The 21,234-nt window shown below is 36.8% G+C and overlaps 1 protein-coding gene across 3 annotated transcripts in view; it reads left to right on the top strand.

Moving 5' to 3' along the window:
• The window catches only part of FUT9 (fucosyltransferase 9), a 99,947-nt gene extending 93,444 nt beyond the window's left edge, over positions 1–6,503 (top strand). For all 3 annotated transcript variants that reach the window (XM_027893134.1, XM_027893135.1, XM_027893133.1), the window contains exon 2: positions 5,055–6,503. In XM_027893134.1, coding sequence (XP_027748935.1) covers positions 5,063–6,142 — 1,080 coding nt within the window. In that variant the 5' untranslated portion in view covers positions 5,055–5,062 and the 3' untranslated portion in view covers positions 6,143–6,503. The remainder of the gene's footprint in view (positions 1–5,054) is intronic.
• The last annotated feature ends 14,731 nt before the right edge of the window (positions 6,504–21,234 follow it).

Here is a 21,234-nt window from a genome sequence, read left to right as displayed (position 1 = left end):
GGGAGAACAATTTCAAATGAGCCTTCTTTCTAACAGTAACAATTGTTTGCCTGACATTCCTATTAGTTCCCTCTGAATTCAACTGTTCTTTTATAGTCCTAGAGTATCTACCTAGTTAGCTGCCTGCTTCTAAATGGGCCTCTGACACCTCCATTAGCCTCAATGTCCTTCTGTTCTTCAATCCTAGTAAGTTCACTGTAACAGAAACACCCATTCTAATCCCAGGAGTGATCCTCAGATACTATTTTGAGCTTGTTAAGTATTTCTGCTTGAGTGATTCTGAGACCAAGTGATGATGAAGACAAAAGTTAGCTCTGAATGCTTAGAATTCTAAGATGAGAAAAGTAACTAGTGATTTTTTATTCATTATTCAGTGTCCACACTTTCAAGAATCTTGGCTTCAGCTTTATTTTCCTTTTGGAAAATCTCAGTATTAGACTACTAATGAATGTTATATCTCTGCAAGTAGTGATGTTTTTCAGCGACTGGGAAAATCTTGAGAAACCAGGGAAATTGGTGTAAAAATATACCAGGGGCATTGATATTATTGACCAGCAAGGTTTAATATTCTCCTGCCTTCAATGTCACATAACCAGAAAAAAAACCCACAGCTCTTCTTTCTGGAATGATCGAGAAGTCCCAGTTGCAATGAAGCCATGATAAAACACTTTTCAAAAAACTCTGCTTTATTTCTTAATGAACGCAATGCATTCACAAAATAGACATATTTTTGCAAGCCTTGCCTGGTATACTTGGCGTTAACATTGCTGGAACCCCATAACTATCTCCTAGTTTTTATTGCTGCTAAATGGAGTTGTGTGCTGATGGAATGCCAAGTTTTGCAGTTAAAAAGGAGCCTTGCCTACTTTTGTATGGAGAAAAACGGTCTTGTACTGATGAAATACTATACTTTCAATTTGGGAAAAAAGCACCTAGAAAATACTTGCTATGCCATAACTCTCTATAACACTTTATAACAAAACTATCAAAAGCACCGAATTCTTCCAGCTGGCAAAAGTCTTAGTAAACACATCTCTTTGAAGAAGTTTTCTTTTCAGAGTCTGGCATGCTTGGGGGAGGGGATCTGCAAAAAGGAAATTTGTGATTCTGTGGTAGAAGGAAAGCCATGAAAGAGGAAGGGTGAGCTAAGGTTACTTGGCTGGATGTCTTGTAACAAATGTCTCCTCAGTGTCACCTTTATAGTGAGAATTACAGTGGGAGCTTGATCGTTATCTTGGGCAAAAAAAAGAGAAGAAGGAAATAAAGAAATATGGAAAAGACTTCAAATTTTGGAGAATACTAAAAGAAAATATTCTATGAATTTTAGTGGACCACAACCTATATGTCCTAGCAGTACAGACAAACTGCTTCTCAAGAAAATTCCTCCTGACCCAAACCATTTTATTATGCTATGAAAAAAAGTGTTTCTCAACAGGTGTTTACCACATACCTTCACTGTACTTAACTGCTTCCTGTCTATGTACAGGACTCAGTCCCAAAAGCCATGAAAGCAGAGTTTGCTGTTCTATTCCAGAAGTTCTTCAGTCTGCATTATGATGCATAGAAGTTATTGCTTCTGTTAACCCTTCATCTTGAAAAATTGCTGCTATTCCCAGTGCACATCTTTATAGTTATTACTGGAATTAACACAAAATGGAATTGAAAAATAGAATTCCATGAAAAAAATCCTGCCCAGATCCTCAGGGTATAGCTAAGTGGTATTTTAGTAGTCTGCTCAAGTCTTCTGCTTCCTTGCAAGCCTCTTATTCAAGTTTTTAATGGGACTTGCTTTTAGAATCCTTTTCCACCATCCCATTAGCAGTGTTTTCAAAGCAAAACATGCCAGTGATGCCTATACATCTACTGGATCTATGAGTCTGCATAATGAATGGTTAGTTCTCTGAATCCAAAGGATGAAAAATTATGAAGGACTATCCTTGATGTAGGCTAATGCTTTGGCAAGAGGCAAAATCTAGCAGCCATGATCCCAGATCAGGAGGGGGCGCATAAGTTCAAAGAACAGCAAAGCTATGAGAGGAAACCTATTCAGAAGGGATAAAAATAGGTAAATCCACCTGTTTAACACTGTGAAATGTTGATAATGGTTCTCAGGGTAACAGAGACAACAAATGTTTACCTTCACATTGGCACTACAATTCAAAAGCTTCCTACACAAATGCAACACTCTGGACGCACTAGAATTTCAAGCAGAGAAAAGTATATACACAATGTCTGCTCATTTTCTGTGTAGCAAGAATTGCCATGTGATGATGCAGGAGGGTTTTATTAGTTGGAAAGAGCTTAGTGTAAAACAATCCCTATCAGAGTGACTTGAGTCAAAAGGCTTTTTAACCGGAGGGCAACTACATTACAAGGCACAGTGTTAAAGTCCTTTTCTGATTTTTCATCACCCTTTTCAATCCCTTGAAAATGATCAGTCCCTGTGAATAGGCACCTCTCCCAATCTATTGTCAAAACTCAGCTCATGCTATCTGCTCAGTGAAAAGCTATACTTATTCTGCATGTTGGTTTCAATAACACAGAGACAAAGAACAGCATTACATGAATATCAGCTCAGCCTCTTGTTTTTTCCTTGAGTTTTATCTCCTGGAGCTGTTCAAACTAAATCCCTTCTTCCTCAGAGACCCCATTCTTGCTTTCACTGTAGTAAGGCAAGGAAGCAAGGCAGCGGTCTTTGGGTCTTATAGGTCATAACCTACCTTCTAGACATATTTGCCAGCAACAATCAACATAGACCAAAAAAAGCCAGTGTGATCTTTATGTAAATTCAGAGGGATTTAAACATGTGGAAACGTCACGGACACGAAAGTTCCTCTCCTTTACTCCCCTCAGGATCATTTTGCTGAATGTAGAGAGGACCAGCTAAACTAAACATAAGGAAAAGGGGTCTGGACAAGAGCACCAGACTCAACATACCACTTACATTTTATATACCTGTATTAGGTGTTTGAGTCCAGGTGCTGATAGCTGGGACTGCCAGATGACCCTGTGGAAAGCAGCGAGGGCTGCCCAGTGCCATACATGGCCAATTCCAGCATTCTCCAGCACACCCACTGCTGGGCACAGCTAAGCCCTGTAGCCAAGTTGGTGGCACCTCTGGAAAAATGTATTTAGGAAAGGGACAGCAATGGGGAATGAGGAGAAGAAATGTGAGAAACAACCCTGTGAGCATAGAAGGAGGTGCTCCAGGCACTAGAGCAGTGATTCCGCTACAGCCCATGGTGGCCTGGGGAGGACCCCATGCAGGAGGATGTATAGTGAAGGAACTGCTTCCCACAGGGGAGCATGGCCTTTTTTCCTGAAGGAACTGTATTCCATAAGAAGGACGCATTTTGGAGCAGGGGAAATAAGTGAGGAGGGAGGAGCAGCTGAGAGGAATCATTGCAGACTGATCACAAACCTCCATCCCTTATGCGCTGCTCAGGGGCAGGGAGGAAGTGGAGGAGTTGGGAATGAAGAAGGCAGCTGAGCCTGTGAAGAAGTCGAGGGGGAAGATATTATTTTAATTTTTAATTTTTAATTTTTAATTTTTGTCTTTGATCTATCTTAAATGGAAATAAATTACATTATTTTGCCCCAGGATGATTCTGTTTAGCCTGTGACAGTAAGTGGTGAGTGATCTCCGTCCTTACTTCAACCCATAAGAATTTCATGTTATTTTCTCCCCCTATTTTGTTGAAGAGAGGGAGTGAGAGAGTGTTTGGATGGATGTCTGACAGCCAGAAAAGGTTAACACACCACAATAACGAAAACCAGAATTAAGACCACCTTCCCAAAATTCCCACACCTGCCTTCCCAAAAAAAGGGAACATTGTGGCAAATTCCCTTTTCCTCAAGGTACAGTGTTAGAGTAAAGCTAAGCATGACATTCCCTCCTCTTTCCTTTTCCTCAGCAATGAATGTGAAAACATTTCCTTGTAACTGTAGTGCTACACTCACACATCAGTTTTTATACTCACAAAAGCAGCAAAGTTATGTGGTATTAATGGATCTCTGAATCACATTCTACTATGTCTGTATTCTGAATTTAGCTACTTATTTCACAGGTAGGAGATGAGTTATGAAACTGGTTTAAAAAGCCTGAAATTCACTTTCTGCTTTCTGTGACTATATTCAGGAGCAAAGGTTAGCAATAAGCAACCCCTGACTTTGTTAGGCTTCACAAAAAAAAACATGGAAAAGAAGTTCTGAAAAGAGATTGATCACTCCTCTCTGGAAGATACAACCAGAGAGAGGACAAAGGAGACTAAATAATAAACTCCTTATCCCTTTTTCCCTGTGGAAAAAAACGATATCTCACAAAGATGCAGCTAGCTCTACATTTCCTAAGTTTTAACACAGGGCGTAAAAACGTAATCAAATATTTAAGGACTTCTTTTTATTCTTTTTTCTTTATTTTTTCTTCATGTGGGAACTATCTGAGGCTGCACAGCAGAAGCCTCTATTGTTGCTTTCTTTCCCTAGTTATTTTAGGAGTCCTTTGGAGAAGGCATAAATGTTCATCCCTATGTAGCCATACGGCATGAACTAGTTTTCTAATAACAGGCTTACTGATTACAGAATTAAAGTTCTAGTTCCTTTCTTTTTCAGTCCTCTAATCCTATATCTTACACACACACAAAAATATGAATGGAATGCCAATGTGCAACATAGTATTCCTTACACGGACACAAAGATAGAATCAAAGGGTAATTTTGTCTGTATTGTGTGTCTCAAATGCTTGGCCTAGGTTCTAAGCAAAAAAAAACTTCTCAATATGTATCCTAATTCATATAAAGTATGAGATGCATTAAAATCCTGATTTCAATTTATGTCAATGAACTTTTAATGTGAAAAGGAGAAATATTACCACTTTGTCACGAATGGCACAAAAGAACTCATGCCCTCTCCATTCAAAGGAAATTTCTAAGGTAACAGATCATTGTTATAGAAGTTCTATTCATTTTGATATCTGATTGCTTTAACAGGACATATATATGTAATTTAATACCTGATGTTATTTTATCTCTTTCTCTTCCTCTCTTTTTTCTCAGAACAAATTATGACATCGACATCTAAAGGAATTTTCCGGCCATTTTTTATTATCTTCATTGTCCTTGGTTGTTTCATGGCATTTATATTAATTTATATCAAACCAACAAATAGCTGGATTTCTGGTCCTATAGAATCAGCCAGTTCAGTTTTGAAAATGAAGAACTTCTTTTCTTCCAAAAGTGATAATCTTAATGAAACTACTGTTTTGATCTGGGTTTGGCCATTTGGCCAGACATTCGATTTAACATCCTGCCAAACAATGTTCAATATCCCCGGATGCCATCTGACTATTGACCGCTCGCTATACAACAGATCCCATGCTGTTCTCATTCATCACAGGGACATTAGCTGGGATCTGACTAACTTACCTCAGCAAGCCAGGCCACCATTCCAGAAGTGGATTTGGATGAACTTGGAGTCTCCAACTCATACTCCACAAAAGAGTGGCATTGAACACCTCTTTAACCTGACCCTGACTTATCGGCGTGATTCAGATATTCAGGTGCCTTATGGCTTCATGATGGTTGGTACAAGTTCCTTCACATTTGAAGTACCAAGTAAGGAAAACTTGGTCTGTTGGGTCGTAAGTAACTGGAACCCCGAGCACGCTCGAGTCAAGTATTACAATGAGCTTAGCAAATACATTGAAATCCACACCTACGGACAAGCCTTCGGAGACTACGTCAATGACAAAAACTTGATTCCAACTATCTCCACTTGCAAATTCTACCTTTCCTTTGAAAATTCGATCCACAAAGATTACATTACTGAGAAACTTTACAATGCTCTTCTGGCTGGATCAGTACCGGTTGTACTGGGCCCGTCCAGAGAAAATTATGAGAATTACATTCCAGCAGACTCATTCATACATGTGGAAGATTTTCTCTCCCCCCGAGAGCTGGCAGAATATCTTCTGATGCTTGACAAAAATAACAAGATGTACCTTAGTTATTTCAACTGGAAGAAGGATTTTTCAGTGCATCTTCCTAGGTTCTGGGAATCACATGCATGTCTTGCTTGTGATCATGTGAAAAGACACCAGGAATACAAGTCCATTGGAAATTTAGAAAAATGGTTTTGGAATTGATTTGTTTGCGTGTGTGTGTGTGTGTGTGTGTGTGTGTGTGTGTGTGTGTATGTGTGTGCGTGCACTTTTTTGAAGAAGCCAGAAGGAACTTCTAAGTGGAGAGGAAAGGAAAAGAGAAAAAAAAAAAAAAAAAGGAAAGAAAAGAGAATATTGTGTCATGGTTTATCAGCGGTTCCCTCTTGGCTATCCTATTTATATTTTGTAAGAGATTTTAAAAAATCAGCAAGAGTAGTCATCAATACTTAGTTTCAAATCATAATAGACATACTAATTATGTGCATTGAAGAATATTTGTTTGTTTATTGTAAATTTAAAACAAGATTTCCCTCATTTTCTGTGAAATATGTCCCAGTCTTGCACTTCAAGTAGTCATTTTTAACAATTGTTTTTTATTTTTAACATTACAGTTGTTGTTTAACCTATTTGGAAAATGAGGAAACAATTTTTAAATGCCAGAGAAAACTTTAAGAACATAATTTTCTGTTCTAGTCTGAAATTTGCATAAGATATCAAAAGACAGTAAAGTTTCATATGTTCATTTTACATTTTAAGAGCACAGTAAAGTATAATACCTTTCATTACTGAAGTGTCATTAATTGGCCCCATTTTTAAGGGTAATGAACTATAGTTTTTTAAAGGTATTAGAATAGTAAACAGTTTTGGTTTCTAAAAATAAGATGTTTCCTAACAAACAGTCCCATTAAGTTGCTTGAAGAATGTATCTGTTCTTACCCTCTGAAGAAACAATGTCAGATATAAAGAAAATGACCAATCTTAGTGAACAAAGCCCATATTCATCCAATTTTTGATTTCAAATGCAGCATGCCCTTAAACCCCATTGTGTCTCACGTATTATGAACCTGAACCAGGGCTCTAAGTGGTGTTACACCAATACAGAGATAAACAGATTTTAATAAAGGTGTTTGGTTACATCAACCTCACGCACGGAATTCAGTTGGTAATAATGGATTTTTTAAATAGTTTACTGAGAAATTTTGGGAATTTCTCTCATATAATTTCTTGAATAGTGGTGAATTTTTCCCTAATTCTGTAAAGACCTCTTGAACTTTAATTGTAGTAGACAATGTGATATTATGACTCATGAAAAGGGGATAAAGTGACTAATAAGTTAATTTTCTGAAAGAAATACATTCAAATTCAGTAAATAAGCTATCAAGCTGACACATTCAACCTTTCGACTTACTGTGCTAATGAATTTTGGGGTCTGACAATATTTTATGTGAAAAAATGCACTATTCAGAGCATCAGTTTGCTATCTATATTTGATAATATGAATAAGTTCTTAAGTACTAAATTTGCTCTAATAGGAAATACGAAATTGTGATTATTCTCATGATTGTTTAAAATGTCTGCTTTTAATGTCTCATTAGATTTTATTCTTTATTTCAGCTAAGAAATGAATATATGATTGCCATATATATTTATATGTTCAAGGTTGGTTTAATGACATAAATGTATGGATATGTTTTGGTATCAAAGGAAAGCCAGTTAGCTTGAATTTTCAGGTCAAAGTGCTACAAATCACACCTTCTACTGGAAAAAAAAAGAAAAAAGTTCAACTGGAAAAGCTTCAGCTTATGAGATGTATAAGAACCTGATCAAGCACAATAGTTGATCAAATACCTAAGATTAAACTTGCTGACAGCAACATTGCTTAAGTAAGAAAATGAGGGATACAAAATGGTAAATATTTAGCAAAAGATAAGGTGACTTGTCAGATTTTTTTCCCTCCAGGCTGGAATAGAAACACAGAAGGCTGTAAGAGTAATGTAGTTAAATTTTTAAAACTCAAAACCCTATGGAAAGGTGATAGAATACTTCTTCTCTCCCTATGGCTTCAAAAGCTGTGTTCTGATCCAGATATTTGCTTAAAAGCTAGTTTTCAATAGGATGTGAATCACCAGCATTCCAGAATGAAACAAGATGAGCTTACACTGAAAAGTAATGCAATACAACAAAACTGAATCTTCTAAAAATGAAGTACAGACATGGATGTAATGTGAGTAATATTTTCTCATGGCAAAGGCAAGTGGCTATAGCTTACAGTCTGTCCTACACAACATCGTAGCATTTTGTTTTGGGGAGGACTGAAAAATTCTATCACTGAACAGACCACTGGTTTGGCTCAATAACCTGATTCCCTCAGTGCTGGAATTTGGAAGTTCTTTGCATTGATCTCATTGGAAGGTAAATGTGCACAATCCTTAATTTCATTCTTCATTTCAGATCATGGGAGATGTGCTGTGTGTTATAAGTCCTTAGGCCAAATCAGATTGGTTTCTTGGCAGCAAGTTCAGCTGATAAGTTCTTATAATAATAACAATCAAGCAAAATAAGATACATGGCTTGTCGCTACAAATATGGATCAGTGTATACATAGGAAAGTTTTGAGATATACACTGCATTTTAATGCTGTAAGTAATATCTTTACCTCTCTGAGCACAGGATCCAATCAGCATGATTAATCTCTTCACAGAAACTCCACACAATGCTTGTATACATTGCATTCAGGGCACACTGCTAAAATTGTTTTGAGGTTTAATAAAACAGGAGAGAAATCTAATCCAGAATTATGGAGAAGAATCCTGACCAAATCCTAAAATATGTAAACGATCCTAATGCCTCACTGACACCTTGAAGAGTGTGGGCTAGAACATAAGTGAGTCAGCTGTTTCATGAAGATTTTAAGGTGATCGGTAGGTATCAAGCCTTAATCAGTTCTGGATAGAAAGAGCTTTGCTGACAAAAGGTGAAGCATGATCAGGTATGACCAGCCTATGTGACTTCTTCAGCGAGCTACTCTACAGGAACAGCTAGCATAAATAGACTCAAATAGCCCATCCTGTGAAGGAGAATGGACAAAATCAACTAATTACGGCAGGCTAAATTACATGGAATTGGACAAAATAGAGAACAAAATATTATGTTTTGGTACCATTGACAAAAGAAGATACTTGAACCAGAAAAGAGAACTAGAAGATGAGAAATCACACCAGTACTATTTTCTCAACAATTTTGTTTCAGACATTCAGTTTATTTTACTTGTTGGTCACAATAATCTTGCAGATGCACTTGTCTCAAGTTAACTAGGCAGCTACTGAAGACAGAAAGTAATCATTATTTTTCTTTTACAATGGCTTATTTTGGATGAGTTTAGAGTCTCTGTTGTACACTGAGCTATCAATATTACTTCCTCTCTCAGTGTTTAAAATAAGACCCAAACCTGATAAAATACTAACTGCAGATGCATTACTACCCCACTAAATGTGAACACACATCAGACAAAACTGACAGCAGATCCTTTTAAAGCAGACTTTTCCTTTCATTTCATAGAAACTCAACAACCACAGCAGCTCTTTCTCAGCATGAGATCTCCATTCCTTAGTGAATCCTGTTGCCAGTTCCTTTGAATGCCTCTTCCCATACGAGATGGCTGTCCTCACATTGACTGAGACTCACAGAATGTGTGAGACATCTAGCACCATATTTGTCTTTTAGGGAACAGATCAAGTAAAAGCTGGACTGAGAAAGTAGGAATGTAGAGTTCATGCAGGCTGAGCAAGACACAGGAAATTGACACTACTGAGCACAGTAAACAACTATTTACTCTTTCTAGCTGCTCATGTGTTTTTCTCAAAATAGGCTTTAAAAAACCCTGTAATTTTCTCCCATCTCTAATCAAGCAAAATTCAGTAAAACAACCAATGACTCTTCCTGATTATTCAAGAATAGGACTCCTGTTGCCCTTGTATTATCTTTTTCCTTAGACAAAAAGTAACTTTTGGGTGCAGAGTGAAGTCTGTCAGTAAACTAAGCATACTTCTTATCTAAATTCGAGAGTTTCTATGCTTCTTTCCTTTTTTGACTTTGAAGTCCTCATGCAGCAATGCTCTCTGGATTTAAATCAAGAAAGACCTTAAGCATATGCAGATAACCATGAGACACAAACCTATGCTTAATTTTAAGAACACCTTATATGCCTTAATGCATTGGGGCTTTTTTTGCCTTTAGAAATTGTGCAAAAGAGTGCAATCTAGAGTCAACAGAGACCAGTTTGTGTGGTTTCTTTTGCATCATGTGCATCCATCCAGTGAGTAGAGTTGCTAGTCCACACCGAATACTGTTTGGATCGATTCTGGCTTGGTGTCTATCCAATAAACCTTGGCTCTACTCTTCTGTTTCAGCAAACTATATGTGCCACCACTGCCTCGTGCCATCCCCTCCACACAGCACTCTGGCCCACAGCCCGCCCATGCTCTGCAGGGTGACTGAACTTCCCTGGGATGTAAGGTGAGAGCAGCTGAGGCTTGCTGAGATAGTATTTTGAGGACTGTCCCTGAAGAAAGCATAAAACCTGGTCATGTGTGGATCCTTTTAATCTGGACTGAGTGTGTCAGTCTTAGCCATATCTGATTTTCCTTTTGGAGGAAAATATTTGGTTCAGTCTAGGTGAGACTGTGAGTAATAACTGTGTGCGCAAAGGGGGAAAAGGAGCTGTCTCTGACCTATTTAAATCTAATGGTGAAAGTTAATCAGATACTTAAGTGTTTCCTTGGTCAAAATTAGTACTTTATTGAGGAGAGAGTCCAGGGGAAGTATTTGTATATCTACCAGCTGGTGGGCTTTTTCATTAATTTTGGCTGACAGTTCTGGTTTTGATTTTTGTTTGTTTTTAACAGAAGTGATTTTTAAATGTTAGAAATCAATCAATATGATTTATACAAGATAACTATTTCAGCTTTATATTTTACTCCTTCCTTGGACAAATCTTCCACCAGAGTTAGTAGATGATTTGGGAGATTCCTGTGCTAGTAACAAAGGATTGAGCTAAGGGTGGAAGGGCTTGGGTAAAAAACAACCATCTTAGTCATGGATATTTCCCTTCTAATATTTGAAAAACTAGCCAATTCTATCTTCAGAAAATTGGTGTAAAATGCATACTACTTAGATATGTTCATAAAAAGCACAGAAATGCAAATAAATTGATTAAATAAACCATGCAGTATTAATTTTAGTTCATGGCACAATTGCCACAGAATTATACACATGATAAAACCATAGAGTTATGAGAAATAACTAGGCCTGCAGACATCACCCTGCAGTTTTCATTCTGGAATAAGTCAGTTCATTACTCTCTTACAAACATAATTAATTGGTAATCTTCTATGTCGCCACAGTCTCTACACAATCAACCGAAACCAATGGTCTTTGTGCAGTGAATAGTTCAGAGATTCACTCATGAGGCAGTTTAGAGATCCAGTTGTGAGCCTTTTACCTTCAGGTTAATAACCCGAATTACAGTACAGACCACTGTTTGGTAGCCTCTAGTAGATAATTCAGTGGTCTCAGGTTTTTCATTCCTGCTCTCAGCCAAGGAGGCAAAGAACTGACCTGCAACTCATCTGACACCTTCTGTGCATTTCTTACAACACTCACAGGATGGCTTAGGACACTCTCACTCCTGCAGCCGATACTCTGCCCATTTATGATTACACAGAAGACTTTGCTGTTCCAAGAAATAAGAGAACTGGATTTTTTTTTGAGGTGTCGTGCCAGCCTGCGCAAATGAAGTATTGATACATGGGGGAACTCTTCATTAACAATCCAAGGTAAATTATTAGTAGGAAAATAATTTAATCATTGCAAATTGGCAGCAAAAGCAATTGTTTGTTATTCTTTATTATTAATCAGTCCAGTGGAAAGGAGGATTTGATGAAACTTTATGCCCCTTGCTTGATACAGTCCGTTTGGATCCAGATAGAGAGACATTTTTGATAGCAAAATTTGGAAGATATATGGTAAACCAACACTTATATATACATATATTTATATATATAAATTTGGGATAAATTTCCTTTAGAAACTTGAAACTGTAAATAAACACTTTAGCAGTCATGAGATGAAAAATGTTCCCATCAATCCCTCTCTTTATAACACAATAAGAAAAGCCAGTCTGATATATGCAGTTTCACAAATGAATTAACTGCAAAACCTACATTTTCTTTGACACTTTGTATTACACATGTTATAAGAACTGAGATTAAAAAGTTTGGAAAGTTAACTCCCTTGGTGCAATTTAATGTTCTAAAGATTCAACGGATATACTGAAGAGAAGCAAATAAGAAGCTTTTCCATCTATACAAAATCCTAATGTGCCAAACTGTTTCCAGTGAATGAACAAAAGAGTTAAATATACTGACTTTTTATTAGGATTTGCAAGATCTTCTATTAACGCACTGTAATTTTGCACTATTTTGTAAGAAAAGGAAAAAAAAGGAAAAAGAAAAAAGAAAACTGGAAAAGAAACAGAAAAAAAGTCTAAAAATAGATGCCAATTGTATAGTTTGTAAAATACTATTTTTCTGATATAAGGTGTCATCACTTTGTGAATCTCACTGTGTTATTGTAAACTGTGAAAAATGTGATGTTCTGTTGTGACACAGCCTACCAAGGGCCATTTCTAACACAGATTAGTCACCTGAACTTGTTTATATAAGACATATTCATAAATCTGAGATCACTTTTATACTTATTTTTTGTAGACTATTTTTCCACATTTACAACACAACTGTTATTTTATATCAAACATTGATTTTGCTTTAAAATATTATTTGAATAGGTGGGTGGGTGTCTTAAATGTGCCAGAGATTCAAAACTGTAACAGATAATTCAGAAACGATTCTTTGCCAAACTGTAATGCTACTAAAATCAATGATGCTTTGTTAAAAAACAGGCACACTGTCAATAACGATAGTTTCTACACCATGATAATGATGAAAATGTTACATTTCCTAGGATAAATTCCTGGCAATTATGAGCTGCATTTCCCTGCTGTCTTTGTGTAGGTTGGGGAAACAAAACTGTGTGCCATAGCTGAACATCATAGATATTCAGCCACTCACATAGTGTGCCATGGATTTGACTTCTGAAACACATTGATGAGAATTAGGAGAAAAAAACAAGCTGCTTGTCCTGATTCTAACTCACTTTCTGTGGTGAATCACATGCAAATGGGATGGTTGTCAACGCAGAACTAGTATAATCTCAGTAGAGATAGTAAGTTTTGTTCATAGAAACATGGGGACTACATTTATTCTCTTAGTGCAAGACCAGAACCAAAGTCCCTTTCTTGTACATTTGAACTGACACACATAACATTCAGTGGGATCTGATATGAACCTTTTCTTTATGTTCTCAGATAACGGTATTCCGTATACTGACAACTTAATCTTTTATGTGTTTTATATAGTACAAATAACCCATAAATTCATGTGTAAGAAATAACAACCATGGAAAATTGAATTTTAATAAAAATAATGAAAACCATTCTTAACTGCAGGCACATTTTAAGATGCCATGTTAAAAGGACATCTTGAAAAAAAATGTATTTTTCATTTATTAGTAATTGTATATTTTGCCCCATGATCTAGACATTTTATAACAGGCAGTTTACCAAAAACCGGTTATTTGTTCCCTTTGAACACTACCATCACCCTGAGATGCATCTGAAAACTGTAGAGGTCAGCCACTGATGTTTTTTGTATTTTTTTAATTTGATGTTGTTGTTGAACTTTCTTCTGATTACCTACAGCTATGTTCAGAGTTTTCAACATAATTTAACTGCAGTTTGAAGATACCTACTGAATGAAACTACAGGTAACTGTAACTATTTCAAGGACTTTCACCATTTATGTGAAATTAATATTTCAGAATACTGATTCCAAGATGGTTAACAAGCAGCTCATTGACTCTTACTTATTAAGCACTGGAATTCTCCCCAAAGGATAAACACTGAATCATGTAAATAATAGTGCTCTATATAAGCCTAAAAAATTACTGTAATAAGTATATTTAAAATAAAAAGAGAACATTCCAAGTGTACTATAGTCTTTGATCATTATTTTATCAATATGGTGCCATCCTTTTTATTCTTGCAGTAGGTCTCATCAAGAGCCTGATCTGAAGGTTGTTGCTAGTCATAACCATGACTTCTGGTAGAGATCTCACGAACAGAATTTTTGTTCTTTTTAAGCTGTTGCACATGAAATTTCTGCAAGTGTTCAGACACAATTCATATGGACCGTCCCATGAATTTGCTATGTACAGGGGCTAGCACAGTTGAAGCAGCGGCACTACTGCTGATGTTACTTTGTCTTGGTTTTAGCAACGTAATTATGTAGCATTCCTTGAGCAATCATTTGATTTTCTGAATTAATAAGATATTTGCTACTGGAAAGGGGGGCTTATTACATCTATGTAATTTTACCAATAAGAAATTATTATCTTTAAAAGTTTTTAGAAGAGTGGAGCAGTAATTTATATGGTCATGTCACTGCTTTATCTACTGTACTAATAACCTCCATTTACAGAGATTAACTGTATCTAAATTAGCAAATCTTTAACTCAATGGTGTCAGTCTTATTTTTAATACATATGCAAAAAATTGACATTTCCAGGAGCCACTGAAATAAGTGTGATAATAATGCAGTATTCCAAGTAGGAAAGATCATTTGCTCACAATAGTTGCAGTTTATCTGAGACAGACTACTAAGTCTGGCTACTGTGCAACTTGAAAAATAGGTTAGGGGTCTTAAAAATCTTTTTCCTTTCTACCAGGCAGGCAAATTTGCTTTTGTCCTGAGATAATAAACCTTTTCTAATTTGGATACATTCATTTAAATATTCTTTAATTTTAATATTTACTCAAAGCAAACTTATCACCCTGAACTCATCTTCAACAAGTACAGAGACAGACTAATTTTTCAATAGCACATGCTGCTGATGTCCCTGCCACATTTCGTTGACACACACTCCCCCCCCCCCCCCCCCTTTTCCTCATTCTTACATTTGAATTCCACATTAAAAATTCAATCTAGGACAGAACATACAATTTTATGTCTTTCAAACAGAACGTTTTCTCTTAAATTATCCATTTCTTCTTCACAAACTTCCCCTGGATATGCCAACTTACTGGACACAAAGTCGTGTGTATTTGAAAGCCAGGTCTCTGCCCTTGAATGTCAGAAGCAGCCAGCATAATATGTTTCTGAGAGCACAGCGCTGAAGTGAAACCTGGGGAAAAAAAAGGATCAGGCATAGAAGGTGTGCAGGTTTCTATCCCTGACAGCAATAGAGTGCTATTACAGTTGCTGAAACTACATCTGTGGGTGATAAGGCTGCTGTTGGCACAACTTCCTCATGTAGTGAAACAAGCAATAAGCCCTGCACAAGCTTTACGCAGGCTGATCCTTCAGCATAAAACACTTCAGTGAACCAAATGTGCTGCCAGCGTGAGTCTGAGGGTAGGCTAGCACCTCTCAAAATACAAAATACTCTATGTTAATTCTCACACTGATTAAAACAGAAGTCTCTTCTCAAGAGAAATATCATCTCAACATATATTTTAATTCTAATAAAGCCTTTGGATAAGATAACAAGTCTTTAGGTGAAAGACCTAGCAACGGCTTAAGATATTTCAAACAGGTTTCTACATGTAGCTGTATAGAGGTGCATTGAATTCCTGTATCCAGTACATGTAAAGTAGTTCACAAGTTTAAAAAAGTACATGAAATCTGAAAGTAACTCAGCTCACATTTTCAGGGTGTCTTCATCTTTAATCCCATCTAAGATCACATTAAAAAATTACTTAACCAGCAGTGCAATAGCAATTGTTATTACAGTTGATTTTGATGCACAGTGAATCAGAAAAAATGAAAGAAAAAAATTAGCTTGTATTGAAATGTGAAAAAATACCAGGTTTCATTTTTTCAGTCAAAATTAGTTGTTTGTGATGTTCTAATTGACGCTTTTATTAGAGATCAAAATCACTCAAATTTTTTGTCTTAAAATCTTAAGATTTCAATAATCGCTATGTAATACTAATTTGATAATTGCACACTAATTTTAATACTTTTTTTCTCAAATTTTTCTTTTTCCTAAAGGAGTCTATTTTTCTATGACAGGATTCCTGAATGAGGAAAATGTCATCAACTGCATTTTCATTCTTCTCTTGGCTTCTGTCATCTGAATTCTCTCATATGTGAAGAACACACACTCAAAGGGATATAATTAATCAAAATGGAAGAGTTGCAAAAGGCTTCAAAATAATTCCTATATAGTTACAGACTTGTTGCCGTGCCACAATCTTGTTGTTCCTGCAATAGGAGCAATCATTTAATGGCTGATTGTTTTCTTTCAGACACACAACTTCAAGTTATGAGGCTGTTCATCAGCTTTTTAAGCTGCTCAGTCCTGTTACTACAGGTTTGGGCATTTGTTGACGTTGTGTCCACCTTATATCCGTTGGTTTCCTCAGCCATATCACATCCTATCCTTCTATGCTGTCTGTATGTTTACATTCTTTGTCAGCATTTTGACATAAAAAAAAAACACAACTATTTCCAGCTAGAATGAATCAAGCCTCTGCAACTTTGAACTAATGAGGCCTATACCTTCATGCCACTGCCCTTTCATTGTCACTGAATTAGACTTAATTCACATTTAATTTAATGCACTGAAATGAAACGTAACAACTTACATGAGCAATCAGGTGTTTTTTGATTAGTTCTGCTTTTCAACTCAATATATTGTACTGCAATCAACTGGATGTGCCAATTACATCCAGAGTGGTGGTTTTATCTTTGAAAACCCTTATTCAAATGTAGCTCCAAGCTGTCATTTGGTTACACCACACTAGTCCCAGTCTTGAGCTCAAAGACAGCAAGCAATACTGAGGGGACAGACCAATAGCACAGGATAATGTTTAGGCAGTTATTCAATATTCTCTGATTAGTAGGGAAAAAGCCCAAACCAGGTACAGGCAGACATGTAATATAATTTACTGCAGTGATATCTGCCTGCATAGGATCAGTTTGTGTCCAGCAGAGTTTATTAGCTCAGTCTCAACATAGCCTTTGAGCCTGCATCTGGCCTCCTTGTGGCACTTAAGGCTTCTGAAGTGCCAGGTACAATTCGGATCCACTGAACTCTCCAGCACTATGGACAAGCTTCCCAGAAATGGTAAAGTGCAGATGCACCTCCAAGCATTCCTGAGAGCTGGATGACACTGCCCAATGAGCTGGATTAAGCCTGCAGGCCACTCAGTAGCCATATGAAAGCCAGGTCAACAAGATAGTGTGTTCAAAAGTGCAGCTTTCTTTGTTTTCATAATTTTTCAGTCTTTCATGTTGAATGTCTAAAAAATTGGTTTATTTTCTATTTGTTTGATATTAAAAAGCTCTGTAAGCAATGGCACTTAATATGCTCACTCAAACCTCTTAAATTATTAAAAAACCAAAACTTTAATCTTCATAGTGATTTTGCATGCCTCTGATGTATTACATTTTAGTCTGTGTTCAAGATGAATTCATTTTACAGATAAACATATTGTATAGCAAGGCAGAGCTCATTTACCTTTTGTTGTAAAGCTCAAATACACATTTGTAAATGAAAATATAGTTTATGAGCTCTGTTTTATGAGCAAAAATATCCAGGAATGTGCACCATAATGATAATAATTTTCACTGCCACAAGTCCCATTCAAGCAAGAAGATCAAAGAGTCAGTGAAACAGATCTGACCCTTCAGCATCTATAAAAATGTTTTTCCTTGATGTTGCAAATTGTAGGTTCAAATTGTTTTGAGACTCCTTCCCCACTTATAGAAAGCATCTGCACAAATGTTTACAGAATCATGGCCTTTATTTTCCAAAAAAACTGGTGTCTTGTGTAAATATTTTGTTCTATAAATATATTTTATTTTTACATAAAATGTATTATATAAATATGAGTGTCATGTTTTCATCTTTGCATTAAAGAACTGAGGCAGAGTTGATGAATGATCTACTACACTTTAGCTAGCTGTCCAGGCTGGTACAGTCGTGAGCAGAATGAACTAGCTCAGCTGTTGTACAGTGCAGATCTGTAACAATAGAACGCTCTGTCTGCACTGGTCCAGCAGCTGAGCAAGCTCACTTTGAGCCATTGCACCTCTGCAAGGGATCTACTAAACCTTTCCACCCAGGAAATCTCTAGAATCCTCCAGGAAAGTTAGTCAGAAAATAGGCCTTAGGACACTTCCTAAATTTAATTAAAATTAATCACTAATGAAAAGTGTGACCAAGTTACCCAGGAGCACCTCCCAGTGGTGGATATTAATGCATACACTTACAGTTAACCATAACATTAATAAAGATGTCTCAGAGGTTCTTCTCTTAAACTCTCAACACAATCATTTTAAGACAACTATAACTGGTCGTGAGTGAAACATTTAGAGGTTTTGGAAAACCCTTGCTGAAGAGATAGCTATCTTCTACCTACCAATTATTTTTCTAGTAGCCTTATGTCTTTCCTACAGCTGCTGCCAACATCATAATAGAAGATTGAAGACTGGACCAGAAAGGACATGTTGTAGGCCAGGACACTCAAAACTACCAATTCTCAGCAAATCAGAGCATACTATTCATACTTAAGCTTAAAATTACTTATGAAGCTGTCTTGCTACTCTGGAATCTCAGTGTTTCTTAAGTTAAAACAATCCTTCTCATGGAATTCCATTTGATCTTGTGAGAGCTCTTTGTCTTAAGAGGGAAAATACTCTTTTTCCCATTATGCTTATGATGTGCTTCTATAGTGTTACATCCCTTCTCCATTTTTCATTTGTTCTTCCATTTGCTTTTCACATCATGGGTTTGCCATGCCCTGGTATTCTTATCTGTCAAGAGGAATGTGTCCTTCCTGAATCTGAGTGACCAGACACCTACACAGTACTTGAGAATCTTGGTAATATCAGTTTCAAAATCTCAAAAATTATTGATACCTTTTCTGTCTCCCACCCCAAAGAGACGTTTATTGGTGATGTCTCTGGTCTTATAGTGGCTTCTTATTGTTCTCCCAAGAGCTGATTGCTGAGTTTGAAGGCATTTCCCAATTACCATCCTATAGCAGTTTTTCAGTCACTTATTCCCACTAAAGTAGAATTCCTTTCATTCATTTACCAGCTCAACACCCTAATGTTATCTAAAAGCCTTACACAGCTTTTGTTTTCCCAATTTAACATATTAGCATAATAAAATTGAAACTGCCTGTGAAGTCCAGAAACATTAATTTCAAGGCATTGTTGATTACATTGTTCTAATACTAGCAGTAATATCTCCATTATATGATACTACACCCCCTGGACAGAAGAATACATGCTTAATAAGCTTTGTTATCTCCTTTGAAGCTAATTACTTCTGTGGGTTTTGATTCACAATGCATTCTGGTTTTAAAAAGTTTCTCAAAACATCCCACTCCACCATCACTTTTTTAACCTAGCCAACATGCTGCTCTTTCTCACTCTGTTTGCCAAACATAACAATGCCTCTCCACAGTAGTCTTTCAACAAAATTTATCAACTGCCCCATGATCTTAACAAGCATATATTTCTTTTAAGACCTTCTAGTAAAGGAAGCAATGAAGCCTAGTTTATGAATTCAGGTCTTGTAGTTGGATTCTCTAGCATATAATTAGGCATGATGTCTGATTAAAGCTTTTCTTACAATTAGGACACTCATAATAGTTCTCTCCTGTGGATTCCCTCACGTCTCTAAAGGTTTGTATTCATAAATCAGGTTTTCCTTCAGTAGGTGGACTTCAGAGGGCTGCTCGAACTATCTAGTTCCTTATTTTTATGAACATAATAAGAACATATTATCTTTACGTCTACTAACACTGTGAAATCAGCTCATATGACAATAAGAAAGAAAGAAAGCACCAAAAAAGAAAACACATGTAGAGACAAGTAGAGAAGGAGAGGAAGTAATCACTTAAGCCTCGCATTGTTAGGAAACATCTAAAATATCTAATTCTGATACATATCTCCTTACACCATACAGCAGTATAAATATGTTCCATTGCACAAACTTAGAGAAACACAGATTCAACCATTCACCTTCCAAGGAAAAACACAAAGCCAGGGTCTGTGCTGAAACAACTGCTGCTTCACTTTTAATCCAATTTCAAACCTCTTCTTCCTTCCTAAGATTGTCTAAATTTTATAAGAATCGCATGAAACTCTTACCACACAATATTTCTTGTCTCACCTATAAAAACTATATTCCTCAAATGTCCAGATAAAAGGTTTTAAACATGAAAGTAATGGCTAAGAGTTTTTGCTAAAGAACAACCATTCCCCAACTGTTCACTCAAACACAAGCTGCTCACAAATGAGCATTCAACCAAACAGCCATTAAAAAAAAATTCTTCAGCAGCCTACGATACTGCACATTTAGGCATCTGCCTCTTTCTGTTCTTGTAGACAGACCACCAGGCTAGATACACTCCTAGTTTAACCCAGTTTCATCTTTCTTATGTCCTCACACAAAAGTGCCATGGTGAACTTTCCATAACACCATCTCAAAACTGGCTCACAGGTGCCAGAGATTTTCATTCCTGGAGAACAATGGCAGCACCACATTCACCAGAAAACTTCTAAAATCCCTTTTATAGACAGTGCAGAACAGTCTTTGTGCACTCTTCAGGCAATCCCAGTGACACCTCTTTCAGTCAGCCTTAGATATGGCAGCAGGTGGTAGACTGTCTAAAGGCATCATTTATGACAGAGTTAAGTCTCTTGAGTGAGTTAATTGAAATATTACCTGGTCATACCTGCACTGACTCACAGAAGTGTTGAACAACACGCTGCCAGGGACATACAAGCCAACTGCACATCTTAGAAGCAGCCGTGTGTGGATAGAGCTACCTCATTAGTACTGTCAGCATCATGACATTGTGGGTGGAATCACTAGTAGATTTTTTGGTACCATATTTCTCTGTAAAATATAGATATGTTTCTGTCAACTAATTCCAGAGCCAGCCTCTTGGAGCCATAGATGAGTGAAAGATATAGACCCCTTAGTCTTCTCACATGTGACAGAAGACTTGTCCTTGCTTGGCTCTGTGGACTCCCACAACTTTTGGCCCCACAGACATTCTTTCCTTGCCTGCCCCTAAAGTGACTGAAGAATGTTCAAATCTCTCTTAAATACACCTTTGCTGAAACGATAGGCCAAATCTTCAAAAGTGGATTCAGGCA

The sequence above is a fragment of the Empidonax traillii genome, unplaced genomic scaffold (assembly GCF_003031625.1).
Source record: "Empidonax traillii isolate 1590-97213 ecotype Southwest subspecies unplaced genomic scaffold, ASM303162v1 scaffold382:size1915631, whole genome shotgun sequence".
Lineage (NCBI taxonomy): Eukaryota > Metazoa > Chordata > Aves > Passeriformes > Tyrannidae > Empidonax > Empidonax traillii.
This window is presented reverse-complemented; position numbering and strand designations above follow the sequence as displayed.